This window comes from Platalea leucorodia, assembly GCF_965183815.1.
Source record: "Platalea leucorodia genome assembly, chromosome: 4".
NCBI classification, from domain to species: domain Eukaryota; kingdom Metazoa; phylum Chordata; class Aves; order Pelecaniformes; family Threskiornithidae; genus Platalea; species Platalea leucorodia.
The window spans coordinates 75,278,989-75,300,222 of record NC_138826.1 but is presented as its reverse complement, the minus strand read 5'-3'; the positions used below and the strand labels follow the sequence as shown (position 1 = coordinate 75,300,222).

The 21,234-nt window shown below is 37.7% G+C and overlaps 1 protein-coding gene across 1 annotated transcript in view; it reads right to left on the bottom strand.

Annotated features, from left to right (window-relative positions):
* The window catches only part of ANKS1B (ankyrin repeat and sterile alpha motif domain containing 1B), a gene marked incomplete at both ends in the record, with an annotated part of 442,459 nt that overhangs the window by 274,002 nt on the left and 147,223 nt on the right, over positions 1–21,234 (bottom strand). The window contains 1 exon segment of the mRNA XM_082308774.1: positions 10,312–10,448. Within this exon segment, the coding sequence (XP_082164900.1) occupies positions 10,312–10,448 (137 nt within the window).

The following is a 21,234-nucleotide window of genomic DNA, read 5'->3' as shown; positions in this document are numbered from 1 at the left end:
GATGATTCCATTCTTCTTGTTCTCTGATCAACTCACTCCTACTTCAGAAATTTTCCTTTCTCCAGCTTCCTTCTTTCTTAAGATCCCATTCTTTTTCTACACACTCATTTTCCCTTTCACCCCTTTCTTTTTATCAGTTTTCTCCTATTTATTGTTATATTCCCTCCAAAACTACTTTTTTTACTCTAAAACACCCTTCACAGTATCCTAGCTGATGCCAGTTCTACTTATTCTTCCAAAATTTGCTTCTCTGCTTTCTCTGTGGTTTTGTCATCAAGGTCTCTCAAATGAACTCATTAATGGTCCTATCTCCCACTGACTTTATCAGTCACTACATCCCTCTCATTGTCCTTCAATGCATCCAATTTTAACCTCTGCCCTCCCTTTCAGATACAACTTTCACATCACTTTTATGGTTTCCTAGTGTCTGTCCTCTGCCTCAACATCCCAACATACCACCTCTGTTTCTATTTTTGTCTCTTTTGCTCACATACAATTACATAAAATCCCATAACATTCATAAATTTGTTGGTAAAATACAGACTGTGAGAGGACAGGCTTCTTCACTTACTCCTGTCCCCAGTACCTCAGTTTTGATTTGCAGAAATCAGCAGGTCTGATACATCCTCATCAGTCAATGCTGCTGTCAAGAGTTATCTGATTTATAGGATATGAACTAAGATGATCAAATAGCCTTGAAATTGCAAAAACTGGAGATTACAATGGATCTGGGTTTGATTGTTCTATGTCACCTAGAAGTGAAAGACTGCACTTTTACTAGACTCCTGAATCAATTATTCTGTCAAGCCTCAAAATACCATGTTAAACAAGATGAAGACACATTGTCTTTTTAATAAGGTAATATAATTTTCTTTTTTAATTTCATAGAACCTTATCTTAAATTATGACTACAATTAAAAATAAAATAAAGGCAGTTTCAGCACCCATCTTGACATTCTTGTTTTTACTTCTCAACATCTTAATTTAGTTTAAGAGCAGAAGGCAGAAATTTCACAGTGGCTGGCAACAAATATATCCCAAGCAGCCACAACAGGGAGCTTACAAGATCATGGGAATTTAAACAAAAAAAAAAAAGAAAGGACAAAAGAAAAAGAAAAAAAAAAGAGATAAATGGTTTCACTGTTTTTTAACTGTAGATCCTTTTCATTACTAAAAGCATAATGCATTTTAAAACTAAATTCATTTTTAATGGCATCATAGTGCCAAAGTCCTAGAAATTTCTGTTTGATTGATTTTTAATTTAGAGAAAGACACCTCTTGCATCCTGCGTGAGCAGCAAGTGTGTACTTCTTTACAGTAATCTCATGGCCCATCAGCATACTTCGATCATTTCACTATTAGTGACACGCTGAAGGATGGCACAGACATATAGCTCTTTCCTGTAGCCTGTGGTTAGGAAGTCTTGCACTGTGGCTCTAGGTACCAAATATCCATAGTGCTTTCTGTTCCTGTGGTTCTGTTCCCCTCTGTGCATGTTATACTAGCTCCTCCTTTAGGCGTCCTCCACTGGAGTACGTAACTAAAGGTCAGGACATTGCTGCCCCCTTTCATTTTCCACTTCTGGTCTTATATCAGATGACAAATCAGACTGGGAATAAATAAGAGAAAAAAAAGATCTTCTCCCAGTTTCCATTTTCCTTGACTTCTACTTTCATGTTAATTGCAACCATATTGCAGCTGTGGGTGGTGAGGTATAGCAGTCCTGAACGCTAAAAACTGTAACACCTTTGTAGCGGTTTCCCTCTTTGACAGACGTGACCAGATTTTGAAGACACACTATTATTCCTATCATGGGAAAACGTTGCTTGAAATGAGCTCCAAATTATGAGAGATAAATTTGATAAATAAGAGGAAGTCTTATTCCTCAGCTATAAAATTTTCTAACTTTCAAAGATTAAAAAAAGGTGTTATTTTCACTGAAACAGTTGGAAAATGGATGTAAGGCCATTTTCTTCAAAAAAAGTTCAGCTTCCAGCTGTTAGCAACATCCCATTTTGACCTACAGATTATGAAAATTGCTTATATCATTACATTTGTGTATTAAAAATTTTGAAGGGTCAAGGTGATAGCTGTTTTTTAAGTTGCATGCTACGGATAGCATCTATGTGTGAAAATGCAGTGCACTTTCAGATGGTGATAGAGGATTACTCAATAACTAAGGTGCTCAAACCCTCCCAGTACTACACAGAAACAAAAGAAAATGCCATGAATCTGGAGAGATACCCATCAAAGTACAACAGGCAAGGCTTTAACCTTCCAGATTCTCAGTGTGCTACTGCTTCCAAGCATTACATGTACTAGGGCAGGGCAATTGGCGTGGATTGGTTCACATCCCTACTGTTAAACTTCATTAGCCATCAGAACAGGGTCTTCAAAGCAGAATTACCTACCAGGAATGGTCCTTGGCCCATTCAAATTCCCAGTCAGGCCTGACAGTGGATACTTTTGGAGAGAGAGAACTGCACAGGACCAAAACTATACCCAGGACTGTGTTAAAAATTCAACAGTATAGATGACAACCTTCCAGAGCTCAGAAGCTTATTTTACTAGTGTAGATGTACATACCTACCTTTCAGTATCTGAACTATATGCTCAGTATTTCACCAATTTGGTCTGTTACAAGTTCAGATATGAAAAACGTTCAATTCTTCTGTATGATTTATGTTTATATTGAATCAGGAAACACAACCTAGAGAATCTCTCCAGGTAAGCAACCAACTTCAACCACGAAAACATATGCATGTAGAAGTGATATTCTAAAAACATAACACTCCTGACAATAAAGAGTGTTCTTCTGCTTTAATTTATACTTGTACTTTAGTATTCTGTTGAACTGCAATTAAATGCACTCACACATACTGTTTGCTGTTTTCATTAGTACTGTGTGTTGGGTAGATGTGTTTATGTTTTCATATTATCTCAGCTCTAATTAAAATAATCTAAATAGAATTATGTTTTATAGTTACTTGTCAAAGGAGATTTTTTACAATGCATCTCTTCAATAATATTTTGGTTAATGTTGTTATTAAGTAGTAACAGAGTATCCATTATGCTCTAAGGAAATTTTTTTAAGATGTCCTCCTCAGGAGCTGTTACGTGTCTTCTAGCCATTAATTCTGTGGTGATACAGGGGGAAAAAAATCAGTCCTGTGAGACAATTCCAACCATAACTTTTTTTTGTAATTGGTACTAAGTATTTCAGAATAACAGAATTTCATAATGTCTGTCCTGTTTTCAGTCACGCATAGATGAATTGCTAACCACATCTTAATGGCATCGACAGTATATCTTTTACTTCTTTGTTTTCCTTTTTTAAAGGGCTATTTAGGAGCTTTATTTATGTTTTTTTTTATTCTTTGTTTATTCACTTCAACATCACTAGAATGAGAAGATATCAAACTGTGTGCAGTAGATTTGCATAGACACTTTAAAGGTTTAGAAACAAATACACAGACCGAGAATTTTTTGAAATATATCTCCATACCTAGAATCAAGGTCAGTGACTGCTGTCAACTGCCTTAAAGTGCTCGCAGCCCTAATGGATACATGCAACCTTGGAAACACTACATAACACAGATCTCTAGACCACGCAGACTAATGATGACGGCTAAATCTACCCATCTGTGGACCACAGAATACATCTTTATTTTAGTGGGTTTTGGGAATGCTCAGCACCTTTCAAATGCTCAGCACCTTTCAGAACTTCACAAAATCATGTTGTCCTGGTTTCAGCTGGGATAGAGTTAATTTTCTTCTTAGTAGCTGGTATAGTGCTGTGTTTTGGATTTAGGATGAGAATAATGTTGATAATACACTGATGTTTTAGTTATTGCTAAGTGGCGCTCACACTCGTCAAGGACTTTTCAGCTTCCCATGCTCTGCCAGGTGCACAAGAAGCTGGGAGGGGGCACAGCCAGGACAGCTGACCCAGACTGGCCAAAGGGCTATGCCATACCGTATGACGTCATGCTCAGCATATAAAGCTGGGGGAAGAAGAAGGAAGGGGAGGACGTTCAGAGTGATGGCGTTTGTCTTCCCAAGTAACCGTTACCCGTGAAGGAGCCCTGCTTTCCTGAAGATGGCTGAACACCTGCCTGCCGATGGGAAGTAGTGAATGAATTCCTTGCTTTGCTTTGCTTGCATGTGCTGATTTTGCTTTACTTGTTAAACTGCCTTTATCTCAACCCATGAGTTTTCTCACTTTTGCTCTTCTGATTCTTTCCCTCATCCCACTAGGGGGGGAGTGAGCGATCAGCTGTGTGGTGCTTACTTGCCGGCTGGGGTTAAACCACAACACATGTACACAGGGGTGGCTTTTACCTTGGAGATAACAGGTTTGATCCCCTACAAAATCATAACTCGCAATAAAATCTTTTTAAGTTTTATTTGCCTCTTGTGCTAACCATGGACATTGCACAGAGTTGCACAAAGTCCAGCACCAAAACATACCAGAAAAAGAAGTGTGCACCCAAACAGGAAGCATAGTGTGCCTGCACGGTATTTCTCCATGGTGATTTTCCTGGTTTTTCCCTGCCTGGCTGAGCATGTCGTAACTTGGGCTGAGCACAGAGAGCAGTTCACGAGAGAAAGAAGGTCCTTACACTACAGCTGTCCTGTGATCTCATTCAGAAAGTGAGTGGCAAGAACTTGCTGTGTAACTGTGTTCTCCAATCCTCTTTTTTATGATAAAATGTAACAAAGCAGACTTTTTTGTGCTGCAAAACAAATTCAAGAGATGCATCACAGAGTTGTCATGCATTTGTGCACTGGTGCAACAGCCTGCAGTGTGGATTTCGCTGGCATTCCCTAAGCTTGCAGAGACAGGCATGTGCCAACTCAAGCTAAGTGTGACAAGGGATGTATTTCATTTGGGAAGAACTAAGGGTACTGTAGTAGGGTGTTGGCACAGGGGAGAAACCAGAGTTATTTTACCATGGGGAAACAGTGACACTAATCCACTTGAAAATCTTGTTTATGGAACAATTAGTTTTGAAAATTCATTTTCTGGAACTGTGATTTTCCAGAGCTGCCTCTAAGATTATTTTTTGTTTGTTTGTTTGTGTTTGAAGTAATTCCTGCACCAGCTGCAAAAAGGATTCAATATAATTTCCTTTAATGTAAATTACTGACAGTTTTCAGGTTAACTAGAGAGGCTCTGGAGCACATATCTCCTACGGTTGGTCTATCCATTCATGTCCAGGCTGCTATAGGGGTTGAATTGTCATGGTCCGTGTCTTTCCCTATGCCTAAATGAACTACATCTACCACGTATGCCAGGCGCACTGCGCTTGCACAGAATAGTTGTACATTAGGCAAGGCACAACTGGTAGCCGAAACAAGAGGGATAGGTCTATCGGAAGATACAGATGTCCTGCAGGATTCTATTACTGCTTGCAGAAAAATGAGGCAGTTTCTTTTGTCCTCTAACATTTATACTATTTTCTTCTATTATACTGCTAGATGTCTTAGCCAGAGGAATGATGAAACATAGATGGAACTGTAATTTTTTTTAAAGAGATTAAAAAAGATAAATAGAAAAAATGACGACTAATGTAAAGACAGCACATCCAAACCCACAAGAAAAAAAACATGTTATAATGAATAGATTATTGCAGATTTTAGCAATAAAACCAGCAAGAACAAGATGATGGAATTCCATTATGTCAGAAACACTGAAATTCTCTGTTCCTTTGTCTTTCTACCACAAGCCCTCTTCATATCACTGAAATACTCTTAGGGAGTTAGACATCAAAAGCTGTACCTACAGTTACCCATTTGAATCATATGTTAGAAAGACAAGAAGAGAATATGCAAATGTTGGATTATATTTGATAAAGAATTTAAAAGGTGAGAAGTCAGAATTTTATTTTATAAGAATTGGCCAATGACCCACAAGTGAACACCACTGACAAAAGAAACAGTCTTAGGAAAAAGATGTGTTCTTTCTTTCTCTGTGTATATAGTTTACTTGTTCCAGTGCAGCTGAACAAATAAATATGTTAAAGTAAGGAGAGTCTTAAATTAAGTGGTTAATATAAAAAATATATGAAGTGTCACATGCAGCCCAATTTTGTTCAGGCTTCATCCAGATTGAGAGCTGTAGGAACTGTAGAACAAGCTCAATTTTACTATTACTTTCTAAAATTCCAGTTCTGATAAGGTAAGTTATATTTTACTATTTGTACTAACATAACTAAGTTAAAACTTGGAAGAGGGCCTAAAATTTCAGACAACTTTAGTTAACACATTGTCGTGGTTTAACCCCAGCCAGCAACTAAGCACCACACAGCCGCTCGCTCATTCCCTGCCTGCACTGGGACGGGGGAGAGAATTGGAAGGGTAAAAGTAAGAAAACTCGTGAGTTGAGATAGGAACAGTTTAATAATTTCAATAAAGTAAAATAGTAGTAGTAGTAGTAATAATAATAATATACAAAGCAAGCGATGCATGATGCAATTGCTCACCACCCGCTGACCAATGCCCAGCCCGTCTCTGAGCAGCGATCGCTGCCCCCCAGCCAACCCCCCCCAGTTTATATACTGAGCATGACGTCATACGGTACGGCATAGCCCTTTGGCCAGTCTGGGTCAGCTGTCCTGGCTGTGCCCCCTCCCAGCTTCTTGTGCACCAGGCAGAGCACGGGAAGCTGAAAAGTCCTTGACCAGTGTAAGCACTACTTAGCAACAACTAAAACATCAGTGTGTTATCAACATCATTCTCATCCTAAATCCAAAACACAGCACTATACCAGCTACTAGGAATTAAAGGAACTCTGTCCCAGCTGAAACCAGGGCACACATTAACCTACTTGGTCTTCTACCATATCTCATTTTTTCTCCCATGAGCTCTAAGTATACTTCACAGAGGCATATTCTTTAACTTGAAAGTGTATTATTTTCTCAAAGTCTTCATTAATCAGCAATTCATGAGTTAAAAACTTACTAAGATTTGTCTGAATAATCTGGAAAAAAATTATCAAGTGATTCAAACTCTGAAATGAATTGTTTGGTTTTTATCTGCATATATGTAACTTTTCAACAAATCCTCTTTTTCAGAGACTGACCCTGTGAAAATTTGAAAACAAGACAGTTTTTTGCAAAATGCTAGATCACAGGTACAGGCCATAGCTAAGGTGCACAGATAACAGCACACATCCCTGAATTACTGTTAAGTGAGCTATCTGCAGGACTGGAACCAGCAGAGGTGGGTGGCACTGTGGCACTGAACTTAATACTGCTTCTGAGATCTGAGTTAGCATATCTCCAGAGTGCTTCACTGTGCCAGGGAGATACACCATTTCAGTTAAAATAGACTTCAGCTTTAGTAATAGGACACTGAATTGAATAGTTGAGATGTATTCAAAGAGAGTTTTTAGACAGATTTGAGAGAGGTACTTTCACCCCATGGGCTGGCAGTGCAGCATCACAACCTCCTCCCTCTTCAGGGACTCTACGTAGCAGGTGTAGCTGACAGATTCCCCCACCAAGCTGGGTTTGGTACGTGAGTGTCTGGAACAGGAGAGGGGAGAGGCCACCGTGCTGTGCTAAACCTCATATTCATACAAACAGCTTCAGAATCTGTCACGAGTTGAAGCATGTATATGCACTGCCATCATGTGAGCTGGCACACAGTCTTAGGCACCTGGCCAAAGAAAACAGGAGGCAGAATGACCCCCACCTCTGCCTCCAAACCCAGCTCACCAGGTTTCTTTTTTTGCACTCTTTGCCACTGCCTGCCCTCACCATACTGATGGGAGGAAGGAATCTTTAGTCCCCTCTGCTGCTGCTTACACGGATCACAGAGAGTATTTAACACAGTGTTTCTCCTCGCTGCGGGTAAACTGTTAAATGCACAACCCTCCAGAAAAGATAAGGCTATAAATGAAAATAACAGTACAAGTTGAAAGGCCAGACTTCCCTGGCAGTTTCATCCAAGCTACCAAAGCCTGTGTAGTGCAAAACTGACTGTTAAAGAGTTTTCCATTCTGCCTTTCACTGGCACCTTCAATGCTGGATGCCCAAGCCATATGAAAAGGGGAAAGGAGTGCCAGCTGTTTTGGAAATTTACATGATCCCTGTTTTAGATCTGCTTAAATCTGTTTATTTTGCTAGAGAACTGCAAAGAGGCCCTGGCAGACAACAGAAAATTAATTATTTTGCATGCATTGTGTAACACTATTCATTAGTTTTACATGAGTGGTGAGAGGTCAGTCAAGAATAGAATCCCATTGTGTTAACCTTCAAAGAGCTTGCCATGTAATTGAATGCAGCATGCATGGAATAAAGGAATTAAATATGCAGGCAGAATTAACATTAATGGTTTGCAAACACCACATGGCAAACATCTACAACTTCTTTGTCTAAATTCTTGGGTTGAGATCTTGGGGGGAGGTGATTAGATAAGCAACAAAAACAAAGAAAAGCAAGAATACTGAAGCAATGTGCATAAAACACATGGAGAAAGGAGAAGCATAATGGGACCTGAATGCTATAGTGCATCCAGCTTCTCATGTATTAGCGCATACATTTACAACATACCTTAAGCACTAGGCTACATGTGCCTTTCTGCTTTTGTTTTCTGCATAGGAAGTATGCCACATGTAGGGCCACAAGAGAGACATTTTAGCAAACGTGATAAAGTTCTGACCATATATATCGCACAGCTAGCTTTTGTTCTGCAGAACGATGAGAACACTGGGAGTCAGTAAATGGTATGATTTAAATTTGAAAATAGCTCCCCAGAATCTGCTGAATCCATTCAGAGTTAACTAGCAGGAGAACATCACCATTCAGTGTTCTGGGTCCATCTGTTGGCAATATCATGATGGAAACAGCTTTTTAAATGCTATTTTCAATAAGCTATCACACAACAGCTTGTTCCAACAATATTCCAATACCTTTCTGTTTGCTTGCCGCCTACTATAAAAAACAGCTTAGAGGGAAGGAGGCATTTCAGTACTATACTGATGTAGGGTGGGAGGGACAGAGAGACTACAGGAACAAGCAAAACAAGAAGCAACTATAAAAAGAGAAAAGGAGAAGAAGCTGTTATTTTAGACCCCCTGCAATCTAGATTTAAACCAGGATGTGGAACCCAAACAACCGTAGTGTCACAGAGGGATGGGCTGCACGAGCCAGTTGTTACAATTATTGTGCACTGACAGTGTCAGCCATAGGAAACCAATGGCTCCTAGAGAGAATGGCAGGTGCACCTAGTAATTACCTTTAATTCTGCAAGACCTTCTGAACTGTGTGCTGGAACGAGTGTTGAAAGGAAGATCTACCTCCATCACTGTAACACACTCGCTTGTACGGCACCAAAACAATCTGCCCTATATAATTATCACAAAAATATCATACATCCATCAGCTTTCTTCTCAAGCAACACAAATGCCAGCAACATACTGATGATACAAAGCCTGCATCCACTAGCATCAAAGTGGCTCTGTTGCAGAGATCAGCTCAGCAATGAAGAACAGATGGCTGCATTTGAACCCAATAACTGGTAGGAGAGGAATAGAAGTTCTTTTGGTTCACACCAAAAAAGTTTCACAATTAGTCAATTCAGTGTGTAGCTGTCACAGCTAGCTCTGGCACACCTAATGTCATGCCTGTTTAAGCAGGGAACTGATAATCCCCTGAGGTTTCTTCTGATCTATGTTATCCTATGATCCCGTCATTCTAATTACCTCTATAATACTGAATCAAACTCTAAGATTTATTTATTTTAAAGCTTCTATTTTAAAAGGCTGTACTCCTTAAAGAATTACAAGGGGCACTCAAGTCTCCCACACATTAAGCATCTTGTTTACCAAACACTATTAGAAATACATATAGTTAGGAAGGATGAAAGTCGAGAAGCATACTATACAAGAAGCTAAACTAAAGAAGGTATGAAACATTATGCGACCATGTAAATGGAGATACAGAAAGAGCAAAGAAAACCTGAAAAAGTAACAGGGAATTAATACTGATAAAAACAGAACATAAAGTTGGAAGAAAACTAGTAGTACATAAAAATACAAAATATTACATAAAGACTTCATTATTAATGCTATAAGAAAAATCTACTGATACCTCCCTGTACATTGTTGGGCTCATTCATAAAATATTCTATCTTCTGCTATCAAGATTGCTTCCTAAATATAAAAAATACTTCATGTTCTGTTTATCTGTCTTTGACCTATTCATATGTGTATAGTGATAACATCCTCTTAAAATACATGCATCATATCCTGCTTTTAAAATGAAAAATACAACTAATAAGAGGATTCTTATGGTGATCACCTACCTGAGGACGTATAACTTTCACTATATTTTTAAGTGCAGTGTCTGGTGATGGAGGAGAGCAGTCAGGTGTTGGGCCTGTCGAGCTGTTTCTATGGTTACCAGATCCTGGTGCAGTAATTGCTACCTGAGGTGCATTATCTGTGAATAAAAATAGCATTTATATGAACTTACAAATTCTTCATACATTTTAAAATAAAAAATTATTTTGAAAACAGAATGCTACTATTTCAACTTACAAAACCTATTATAATTCAAACGTATTTGGTAAGAAATATATTGCATATCTGCACTTATTTTATCAGCTCATACATTCATTCTGTGTTAAGGCAGGATATCGCACTCTCTTAATACCTAAATAAAATAAGGCACAAAACAAACACTAATATTTTACTTTTGTGACTCTGAATTACCGATTGTGAATCCAAGTACTACCACTATAACAGGGGTGCTTTCTAATGCAACTTATATCTCATCCTGGAAATTCCTAACACATATGACCCAGTTCAACAAGCTATATAAACACATACTCAACTTGGAGCATGCTAATAGCCGTCAGTGACAACTTTCCTGAACACTGTGAGACATGTAACGGATCAGCGAGGATTAATTGCACAAGAATGTACTCAGCTCCTCTGATGAAATTTCCATCCTCCCTAGAGCTGTGCACTGCAGTAGCTACCTTTCTAGCAGTATCTCAGGTAGATAACCTACAGCTGCCTTAAAAATGTCCACATACCTGCAGGTACATAGGAAACTGCTGTTTGGACATATTTTGCGATGTTGTCACCATTTTATGGCACTGTGAAGGACGATTAAAGGGACTTAAAATATCATTCTTACCTTCTCTAAATGTTAATGCTGTTTGAACAATGTAACGTTAGCGCAAATCAGGTCAGAAGATAGAGAGAACTATGAAATAAGGCATAGCTTCCCAGCTGTGATGGTAACCAAGCACCAGAATGACTTAGCAGGAGGCCAAAAGCTCCACATTACTTCATGCCATTACTTCATACCTTTAGAATTGTATTATTAAAGAAATGTTTTAGTTCAGATTCTGCGGAAAATGCCTTTGCCTGTGCATAGTCATGGTGGTCTTTACAGTGTCTGTGAATTTACAGAGTACCTTTCTTTGTGGGTCACAAAGACATGTGCTCCATGTTCCTAAATGTGCTATAACACCTGCAGCTCTGCATTAAGACTGATTACATTCAAATCTCACGTCTGTGGACCTCAACTGACAGCCTGCAGAGTTCACAGAAGAAAGCCTATTTATTTGTAATTGAGGTGAATCTCTAATACATACTTCCACTCTGTGGGCAAATCCACTCCAAAAAAACCCAAACTCCAAATAAACAAAAGCAGCTCTAATGCTGTAAGCTAGACAATTTTTGCCTAACCAACTTCTGCAGGAACACAAATAATCTCCTCCATCTGCACAAGTCACAAATGCCTCCGTGAAAGCAATGACAGAATCTTCTCCCTCTCAGTCCTACTGACCTGAAAGAATTCTTGGAAGTATAACAGAGATTTCAAAGGGAAGGAAATAGCCAGTTACATTAACGTAGCTAACAAAGGATAAAGAAGAATAGTTGCAAGAATGTAAACTTTATGGCCTTTCCAACTTACAGATACTTTCATAGCATGCATGATTCTAAGAAATACTCCCCATAGGAACACTACATATCTGAATGAGGTCTTAAAGATTCTGGTCAAATACAGACCGACAAACGGTTCTTCTAAAGGAAATACCAGGCTGGAATGTTTCCGCAATACTGTTACACTTGATGAAAGTGTAACCGAAAGTTCAGGTGGCAGTCTGGCAGACATCCAAAATAAAGGCATCCTGTTCATAACCTCAGGTGTTACCTGAGGTCTGAGAGAGTGAACCCTCCTTGTCACAGGCACGGACAATTCCAACTTTGTTGAAAAGCATCTGCATCAAAACTGCCAGTCCTTTAGGTATGCAGTCTTAAGACATAAAAGGGCTCTTCCTTAATCATTGCAAGTGTGCAAAGAAATCTTGGATCTGAATGAATTTCATTCAGAAAGTAATATATATGTGTTAATATGATGAACCAAACAAATTTTTATACAGCCTTACAAAGGAACTTAAGGTGAATCCTCATAATAACATCCCTAACATGGAAGAACTTGGATGGCATTCCAGAAAGACTTAAGTCTCTCTTATGCTTTCCTGTCTGGCCTGGCATCTACCTGGAAAACTGTTTACATGCAGAATGTGAATGAATATCCTGTGATTTGAAAGCCTCGCTCATCAAAGGAGGGACAGGGATTTGACAAGAAGACACACACCGAGGCCTTGCCATAGTCTTCGGAAATGTCATAGTGAGGATGAAGACTAAATATGAGTGTTAGGAGCATCTTAATTGAGCTGGAAGTCTTATCTTCTTTTGCTCCAGAATATGAAATATCATCTTCTTTCATTCTATGGACAGACTCATCCATAGATAATTATCAATGAACCTCCTTGACTGAGGAATCAAAGACTTGCTTTGAAAAAGCCCTGCGCTGTGTATGGAGATACCAACAAGGGACTATACTGCTGCTGAGACACATGGTAATACAGGCACCATCTAGAAAGCTAAGAAATGACTTCTAGAGTGAGAAATGTTCCACACAACTCTAGTGAAGTGTACTTAGTGCACTTATTTACTTACTGATGTGAGAAACAAACAGAACGATTGTCTCTGACAAAGAGCTAAACCTGTAAAGAACACAAACTCCCCGGTACTTCAGCAGTCCCTGAGTTTCTGTCACTGTTCTTTTGCTGTGAAGCTTGTGTGGCTCTGCTTAAGCACAGCTGCCCTTTAGCTGTTTAGCACATGAAAGCCTTGCAAGTGAAATCAGGAAGTCTTGCAGATGTGGAAGTATCTCAAAGATGCATCACTCAAAGGACAGATAGTTAGAAATACAGATTGGTGCTGATGGTAATGAACACAGTTTTCTGCCCACCATTTCATTCTGTTTCAAGCCCTTGATGATAGTCACCTCAGCTTAGTTTACTCACACTTTAAATAGTCAGAAGACATTTATAGAGGGGTCAAGTTGTATGAGCAAGATTTTGGTCTTTCCACAGGAAAGACCACAGCTGCTTGTTGACCCTGTTCAATGATAGGTCACTGAAGACTAGGTTTTGCCCCTAGATACAGTCCCACCTGAGAAGCATCGAACTGACTGGAAGTGAAATTCTTGTAATGAAAATTTATTGGAAGATATTAATGAGGAGAGGCAGGGCTGTTATATGCCCCACAAGACAGGGCTGAGAAAAACTTCTCCAGCTACAGTGTATGCATACAACCATAACAAATTCAGGAACATATGTACTATGCAGCAATCTCAAAAAAGAGTAGTTACAGTCTTTCCTTCCAAGCAAACTAAAGTGGTAATACAAAAAAAGATCATGCTATTAGAATATAAAAATAAAGCTTTAAAAAAAAAGTTCAAATATTTTTCTTTGAAATAAACATCGCAGAAAAAATCCAACTGCTCAGTATTTCATGCCTTTGCTCCTTTCTCAAGGGAATGAAGTGTCTGACATGTAATGGTTTCTTGTAAACAATGTCTTTATTGTGGACAGCTGTTTATTTTCACAGTAGGATCTTCTCATTAGGCAACCAGTAATGATTTACTACCTGGGTCTGCTCCATCAGAGAGAGAATATCACCATCAAATTAGTTCCTGCAACCAATTTGGGCGACTTCTCTCTTTATGTATACAGTACTCATAGTTTCATCAAGAATAGATTTGAATACATTTTCTTTTGTAATTAAATGATACAATAATTATGTTTTCATTTTCTTTTCTCTTTCTCTGGTAACAAAACTAAAGCAAACATTATTTTTTTTCCCTTTAGGTAACCATAATGGTAATACTGTAAGATTCAGTGGAACATTTCATGGCAAAAAGAATTTGGAAATTTGAGAACCTACCAAATTTACCTTGGAAAGATTATCTCCTATGCTGAGTTTCTGATAGGTGCTATAGACGGGGCCAACAGGGAAGTATTTATGGCTATCATTCTCTTCTAGTTCCTGGCTCAAGTTGCAATAAGCCAAGAGATGTTTCTGTACAAGTCAGATAACATCAGGCTCCAGGGATCATCTGGCAGCTAAAAATTACTGAACTGCAGCATGCTCTAACAATATTCCTTCCTGCCTCCATCATACATGAGAAACTGTCACAAGGATTATGTAATTGGAGTTTACTCTGATTTTTAAAAAATGGTCACTGAGGACCTTCCATCCTCCATTTCCTTTGTTTCACGGCAAAGGAAATAGAATAGAATAAGATACAGAAAATATACTATGTTATGTTCTATATGTTCAGAATAAGTAAAAAAAAATTTAAAAGGTCAGATAAACGCAGGTTTTGGATTAACTGGACTCATCTAGTATGGACTATAAAAATAGCTGTGCTGATTTACATCCTGGCAAATCTTACTAATTTGCTTTGTTTGTTGGTTGATTGACTGGCTCAGCACACAAGGTTTTAAAGGACAGAAAGTGTTACAATGCCATCATGATCACATTTACTACTAACCATCTCATCAACATATGAAAAAAGATGGTAATTCTTAAATTTCTCACAGGATTAGACAGGTTTCCACATCTTAATCTTAATTTCCAAATCTTAATACCTCTTAAAATTCTATTTGCTACTTTTCCCAATTTTTGAAATATTTACAGTAGAAGCAGACTCAGTATTTACAGCAATGGTCACACTAGTGCTTCATTCAACTTGCCTGTGCATATTAGTCTTTTCCTTATGCATCAAAAGGCTGTAATTACAGATGATGACATCATTGCTTGGAGGTTGAAGGTCAGGTTGTTCCTACCATCATTTAAAAAAAATCTTTTTACTCTCAAGCCATGCTAGCATTGTTTAAATTTGAGCTACACCCTTTGACTACGGACAGGTTGCTTGATTTCAGTTACACTAAAACCTATTGATATTGAATCAACTCCACCAAATCCAGAAATCCAGATTAGCTTTTTACTGGTCTATTCCAGTTATTCCATATTTCACCAACAGTTATTTTATATATTCTAACAGGAAAATGACAAGAAGAAATTGAATAGCATTGAATAAGAACTAATTCACATAATTGGTTTTTTGAAATTTACAAATTTAAGAGTTTTTAAGTAATTTCATATTGGAAATGTTTATTTTTTCAGCACCCTGTTATGAGAACATTAAGGGAGGAAGGAAGCAGCAAGACAAACACTTCACAAAATCTATTTTTCACCACGCTGTCATATATAATACAATTGCAAAAAAAAGAGATGCTTTTTGCGCACAGTGTTGTTTTACCTATTATTCAGTTCAATGTTATTGAAGCCTAATTAATATGAGCATACTGTTATCTTGTTCATAAAAATGTGTAACTATGAAGGTACTCTAACCTCATGTCTCACACAAAAGACATTATATAAGACTTAAGATCATAACCAATCCTTTCATAGGAAGAAAAGTTGGTCTGCTATCACTGACATTATAAGTATTCAGTGATTCATTCGCAATGCAGTCTTTCAGTACAAAAGAATTTCTGAATAAAATGAAAACAACATTATGTAATGTGTTATATATGTCTGTCTAATAAGACTGATTTTTGGAACCAAAATTCAGGATCTGAAGTTAAACTTACGTATTCATATGCTAGCGACTAAATTGCTTTCCAAAGAAATAGCAGTAATTTGTTCTCAAAGTCTTGAGCAATTCAGAAACTGATCTTCAGACTTGCAAGGTGGGATTTCTTGAAATACAGCCACATTTCAGTGAGCATGCTAAACTCCTCTTTAAGTCAATGAAAACCAGTTAAAACAGTATTAATTAGAATTTAGAATATATTCTATATTTAAATGTATTATACTGAAGAAATATTAGGTCAGAGGAACAAGCCCTAAACTTCATTGATTATACTAAGGTATGCATTAGTTTTAAACAAATTCTGGGTAGCTAGCTCAGACACTTCTGTTGCAGACACATAGGGCAAGATTCAACTGCCAAGGCACGGTTAACTAATGCCATCTCAGTGGTCCAAGGCTACAGTAAGCTTTTTTCTCAAGTTTACAGAATAACAGGAGGTCAGCAAAAGAGGGTAGTGCAAGGAGCTCCCATTCATGGATATGGTGACTGCTTTACACTTTTAAGGATCATTCAGATGTGTGTCTGGAGAGAGCAAAATGAAAGCGAATATTGTCTTCTTTTAGTACATTGTAAGAGCAGACTATGGTGTTCTTTTACTGCTATCACCTACTAAGATGTCAGACAAAAACATAAAAATGTTAACTGTTTAACTGAAACTACAAAAAAAATCATACACTGGGAACTTTGCCTTTTACTGTGCTGTGTGACATCAGTGGTCAGTTAGTGGATGATTGTCTTCTTTCATATGGTATGCTGCATAGAGAAAAATGTTCTTATGGATAGTAATAGACCCTATCACCACAGTTCACCAAGTGTTTCATCAAAATTTTCATCCCACTGTCCATGTACTGTGAGGACAAACTGTTCACTGGAACTTTTCTAGTAGATATTTTTTCTCATAACGTGCTCAAAGAAAATGCAGTATATGTATACAATGCAACAATATTAACTATTGGGCAGATATCAAGTATACCAACCAGAACACTTCCTACCACATCTCAACCAGCAAAATCTCAAAAGCCAAAAGTCAGCCCATATTCCAGAAATGTAGTTATAATTAGATCTCACCTCAGAAACAAATCTTCACAATGGAACACACAGTTAATCTTTAGTTTTCCACTTTCATCATGGAAACATCCTAGCATCCTTTTCAAAATCTACAGTTATGTCTATATTAGCTATTACATCAGTTATTTCTACAATTTAGTGTAATGGCAATGGATGAGCAGATCAAAGCAGCTGATCCTCGTGACATACCATTCAGAATATATGTGGGTTTGAATTTTTAGGACTATATGGCATCTTATTTATTCTACCAAACACCCCCACCATACACGTACCTCACAGCTTCCAGAAGGACCCCATACTTTTGGTGTCCACCTCAAATGGAGCTTCAGATCAAAAAGGAGTCTGGTTTATGTGCTCCAAAACCAGCCCGTGACTGGTAACTAGGAACTACAATTTATTTCAAATTCACATGCAGTGCTCTGAACCAAAATGCAAATGTATAGTCAGCCTATTTTACTTCCACATTCCAATTATTTGTGGAGTCACTTAAATACTATATGCTCAGATTTACAATTTGTTGTAAGAACAGAAGAAATATATGTTTAACTTTAGAGGTGTGGACCAGTAATAATCTAGAACTAGATTATATGCTACACATCTAATAGTGTGCGTATAAATATACACACTAACTTCTACAACCTCTGAAAATATAACACTAGACATGAACAAAATATTTAAAGCACAAAGCCTACTCATTATGACCTTGTAGAGCTTTATAGTAGAACCTCAGGACTTGGACAGATTTGTACACTGCCACTCCAGGAGAAAGAAAAAGGGTGGAAAACGAATGTGCACATATATACTTATGCATAATTATATACAGATGCACCTGCATACGTATATAGACAACAACTTCAAAGGCACCCTACTACCAGTAAATAACTTCCTTTTATTCCTCAAGCTCTGCTGAGTGTGGAAGATTTTATGCAATGTTTCAAACTACTTGAAGGCAGGCCAAAACCCTGTCCTGTTTTGAACACCCCAGCATCAGGATAATGTAAAAATGTAAATAAAGCTCCAGATGGCTTGGTGTTGTCTGGGATCAAAATGTTTTTTAGTGTGACATCAAGACAGACCTAAGTTTGATCAGTTATAGCAGACTCAATTTGCTAGACTATTAGAAAACTACTACAGAAACACTTATCCAGTCTGACAATTTTTATGGTTTTGGATCTGTCTTTAGAAAAAATATGTTGGAATGCCTTTGTCTGTACATGTTATATGTCCTCTTTACATCAAATGTGTTATATGGAGGCACAAAGCTCTGAAAAGAACATGGCAACGCTAATCATCTCTCTCGGACAGAAATCAATCATAATCACAACAGAAATCTTGGAAGACTACCAAAGGAGATAATATGGAAATAGTGCTGTTTCTGGAGGATCAGTCGCCAGTGACTGAATTTAAAAACATCTCCTTGCAGAGGTCACGGCCACCAGAAGGGCTAGTTTCATTGACTGGCTAAGAAATGAACAGGTAAATGTAGGTCCCATCATGGATGGTACCATAAGGACTAGATTTTAGTGCTCTTCAGTAATGGGGGAATGATCATCTAGTCCTTTAAAAAGCTTCATAACTGGAAAGAAAGATGACTTGCCGCTTATAACTACACTGGAGTGATAGATAAACCAGTATTTTCTGATTCCAGGGATAATCAAAGATATGGAAGTTTTATGAGGGATACGCTGATATCCTCATGCTGAGGAGAAGACCAAGAAACTTGCCCAGATTATGCCTCACGGAATCTTTCCTACTGTTGCTGAGCTTTATCTAAAAGTGAGAGAGAGACTCAGGCCCACATGAAGAATCATCTGAATCTTATTCCTTATGGTAAAGAGAATTCGGGCACAGTGATCTTCCTGAAGCTTACAGAGGGCTCATTAAAATACAATCAACCCTTTCTAAGGCAGAGCAAGGAGAATCACCCCATTACACTAAAACATACCCATAGACAGATTTCAGTGCAAGTCTTAAAACAATTTATCTGAACATTTTGTATAGAGACAGCACTACTTAGGCTCAGTTCATTCATCGTGGGTCGATCTAGGCTGCTGTAAATCTACCAGCAGTAGATTTACAAGGCAGGAGCCCAAGCCAACAAGTAGGAAGAAACTAACAAAGACCTAAAATGGAGCAGAGTAGGTCACAAAATAGTAGGAATTGCCCTGATTTGATACAGAGCTGCCACGTATAAGATTTCTTGGATAGCATGTGTGATAAAAATGTGATGTCTCTTTTAAGTGGCAAAGATTCACAGCAATTGCATACAGTAAATTAAGCCAGACTGCAGTTCATACCAAAATCCAGGAAAAAATTAGAAAATCTCCTATTTTGTCAGGCAGATAAGAAAAACATTCATGTTATATAGTAGTCCAAATTGAGGCACTAGGCAGTTTTCCACAGTATAGGATTCAGCTTTAAGATTGTTTTAACTTGACTAAAACCCCAAAACAAATCTCTCCTACATGACTATTCAACATGGCATAAATCTAGGAACTACAGATAAGGACAATCATGTATTTCAGGATTTCAAGGAACGAACATTACAAGAGACATTTCAAAAGAGCAGATGGAATACTGAATAATAGAATCAGTAGGTAGCTACACTGGATGCATAGAGAGAACGGTTGGCCTAAACTGTTTGAATTTGCTCTTTTGAATTTGTTTTGTTTCCCACGCACTTAAACCTGAATAACCATTGTTCTGAGTAGGATTGTAAATATATATCTGCAACTGTCTTGTTGAAAGCACTTGAAGCTATAACTGGCTCAGTCTTGGATGTAGCAGCTATTTCAGGATTGTGTTTGGAATTAATTACCAGTGAAGTGCATTCCAGTGGCAGCAGGGGTCTGCTTAGTTGTTTCTGCATCATCCACGAGAGTTGGGTATGACTATTATCAACTTTTTATTTCCTCTAATCACCCACCTGCACAAATAGACTTTGGAACTGCTTCAAGCTTGCATAACCCTTGTAATACCAGGCAACTGTCTGGAAAAACATCTCTCATTAAGTACTAATGAGAGATGATGGGTGATTTCCACCATTTCCTGAGTAACCTTTTGAGACTGCCTCTGCAAGCTGTTGATGTCTAATTGAGCATTCAAAAACAATGCTACACAGTTGCCATATACTTATTTTTTTGTAAAATGGGGTTTTTGTTGGCTTTTCCATGTATAAAAGGTTTGTAGTGAAATGACTGCACTTGCCTATGACAGATACTTGATAGATTTCTACATTTGCCTTGTCTCAGCATGTCGTCATCATGTTTCTGGAAGTTCAATGAAAAGCACAGGGTGCCAGAATATTTTTGTTTATTTCAGTCATTCACTAAAAACTGGAATGCCTAGTATTTTTGTAAAAAAAAATCCTCCAAAAAAGAATGATACATATTGGGGATGTCTGTGCTTATTTTTAAATTTAACTCATCAATGAGAGGCCACTGAATGCTACCGTACGCATGCCTTCTTAGTATTTCACAAGGCTTCTATAATCCAAAGAGAATAACCAAACTGCAGTGCAGAGAAAGTATTCTACTATTGCAAATGCAATACATGATTAGTGAATTAGGCTACATTTTCAAATTATCTCAGAATATAAACTGCAAAAGGTGATGACAGTAAGTGCTCTCATATCATTTAAATAATACTGATGATAGCCATACTCCCCAGGAATCGAGCTCAGTTAATAAATAATTTAAGCAATCTTGAAGATAAACCTTCCAATGTGCACCTATCTTTAGTTGCAATGAAATGCAATTTATGGACAAAACTATATTTTCATGAGCTTCAGTTCTTCTGAAGTATCAATTAGTTAATAAAGCTCTTTATCAGAACACTGAAGTCAAAAAGCTAACCAAAATATTTTAAAGCTAGAGAGCTAGAAATGATGTTTTGCAATGTTTCAATATCCAGTTATTCTTATTCAAAGGATCTAAATTTTAGAGTGACTTCAGAGAGCTCAACTCTCACTCTGAAAATTTATGTTTTTGTATTTAATATATATTTACATGGAAAAAAGTATTTTGTTCCAAACTCAAAATGTATCTTGTATCCAGTGTGACAGTATACTCATTAAGCATAAAGAATTTGTCCAGCAGATAGTGTGCACTACTAAGACACAGTCAGAATTCAGGGAATCTTAAAAGTGTTTGCTGTTCATTTTGAAAGCAATATGGAAACATCTGTACCA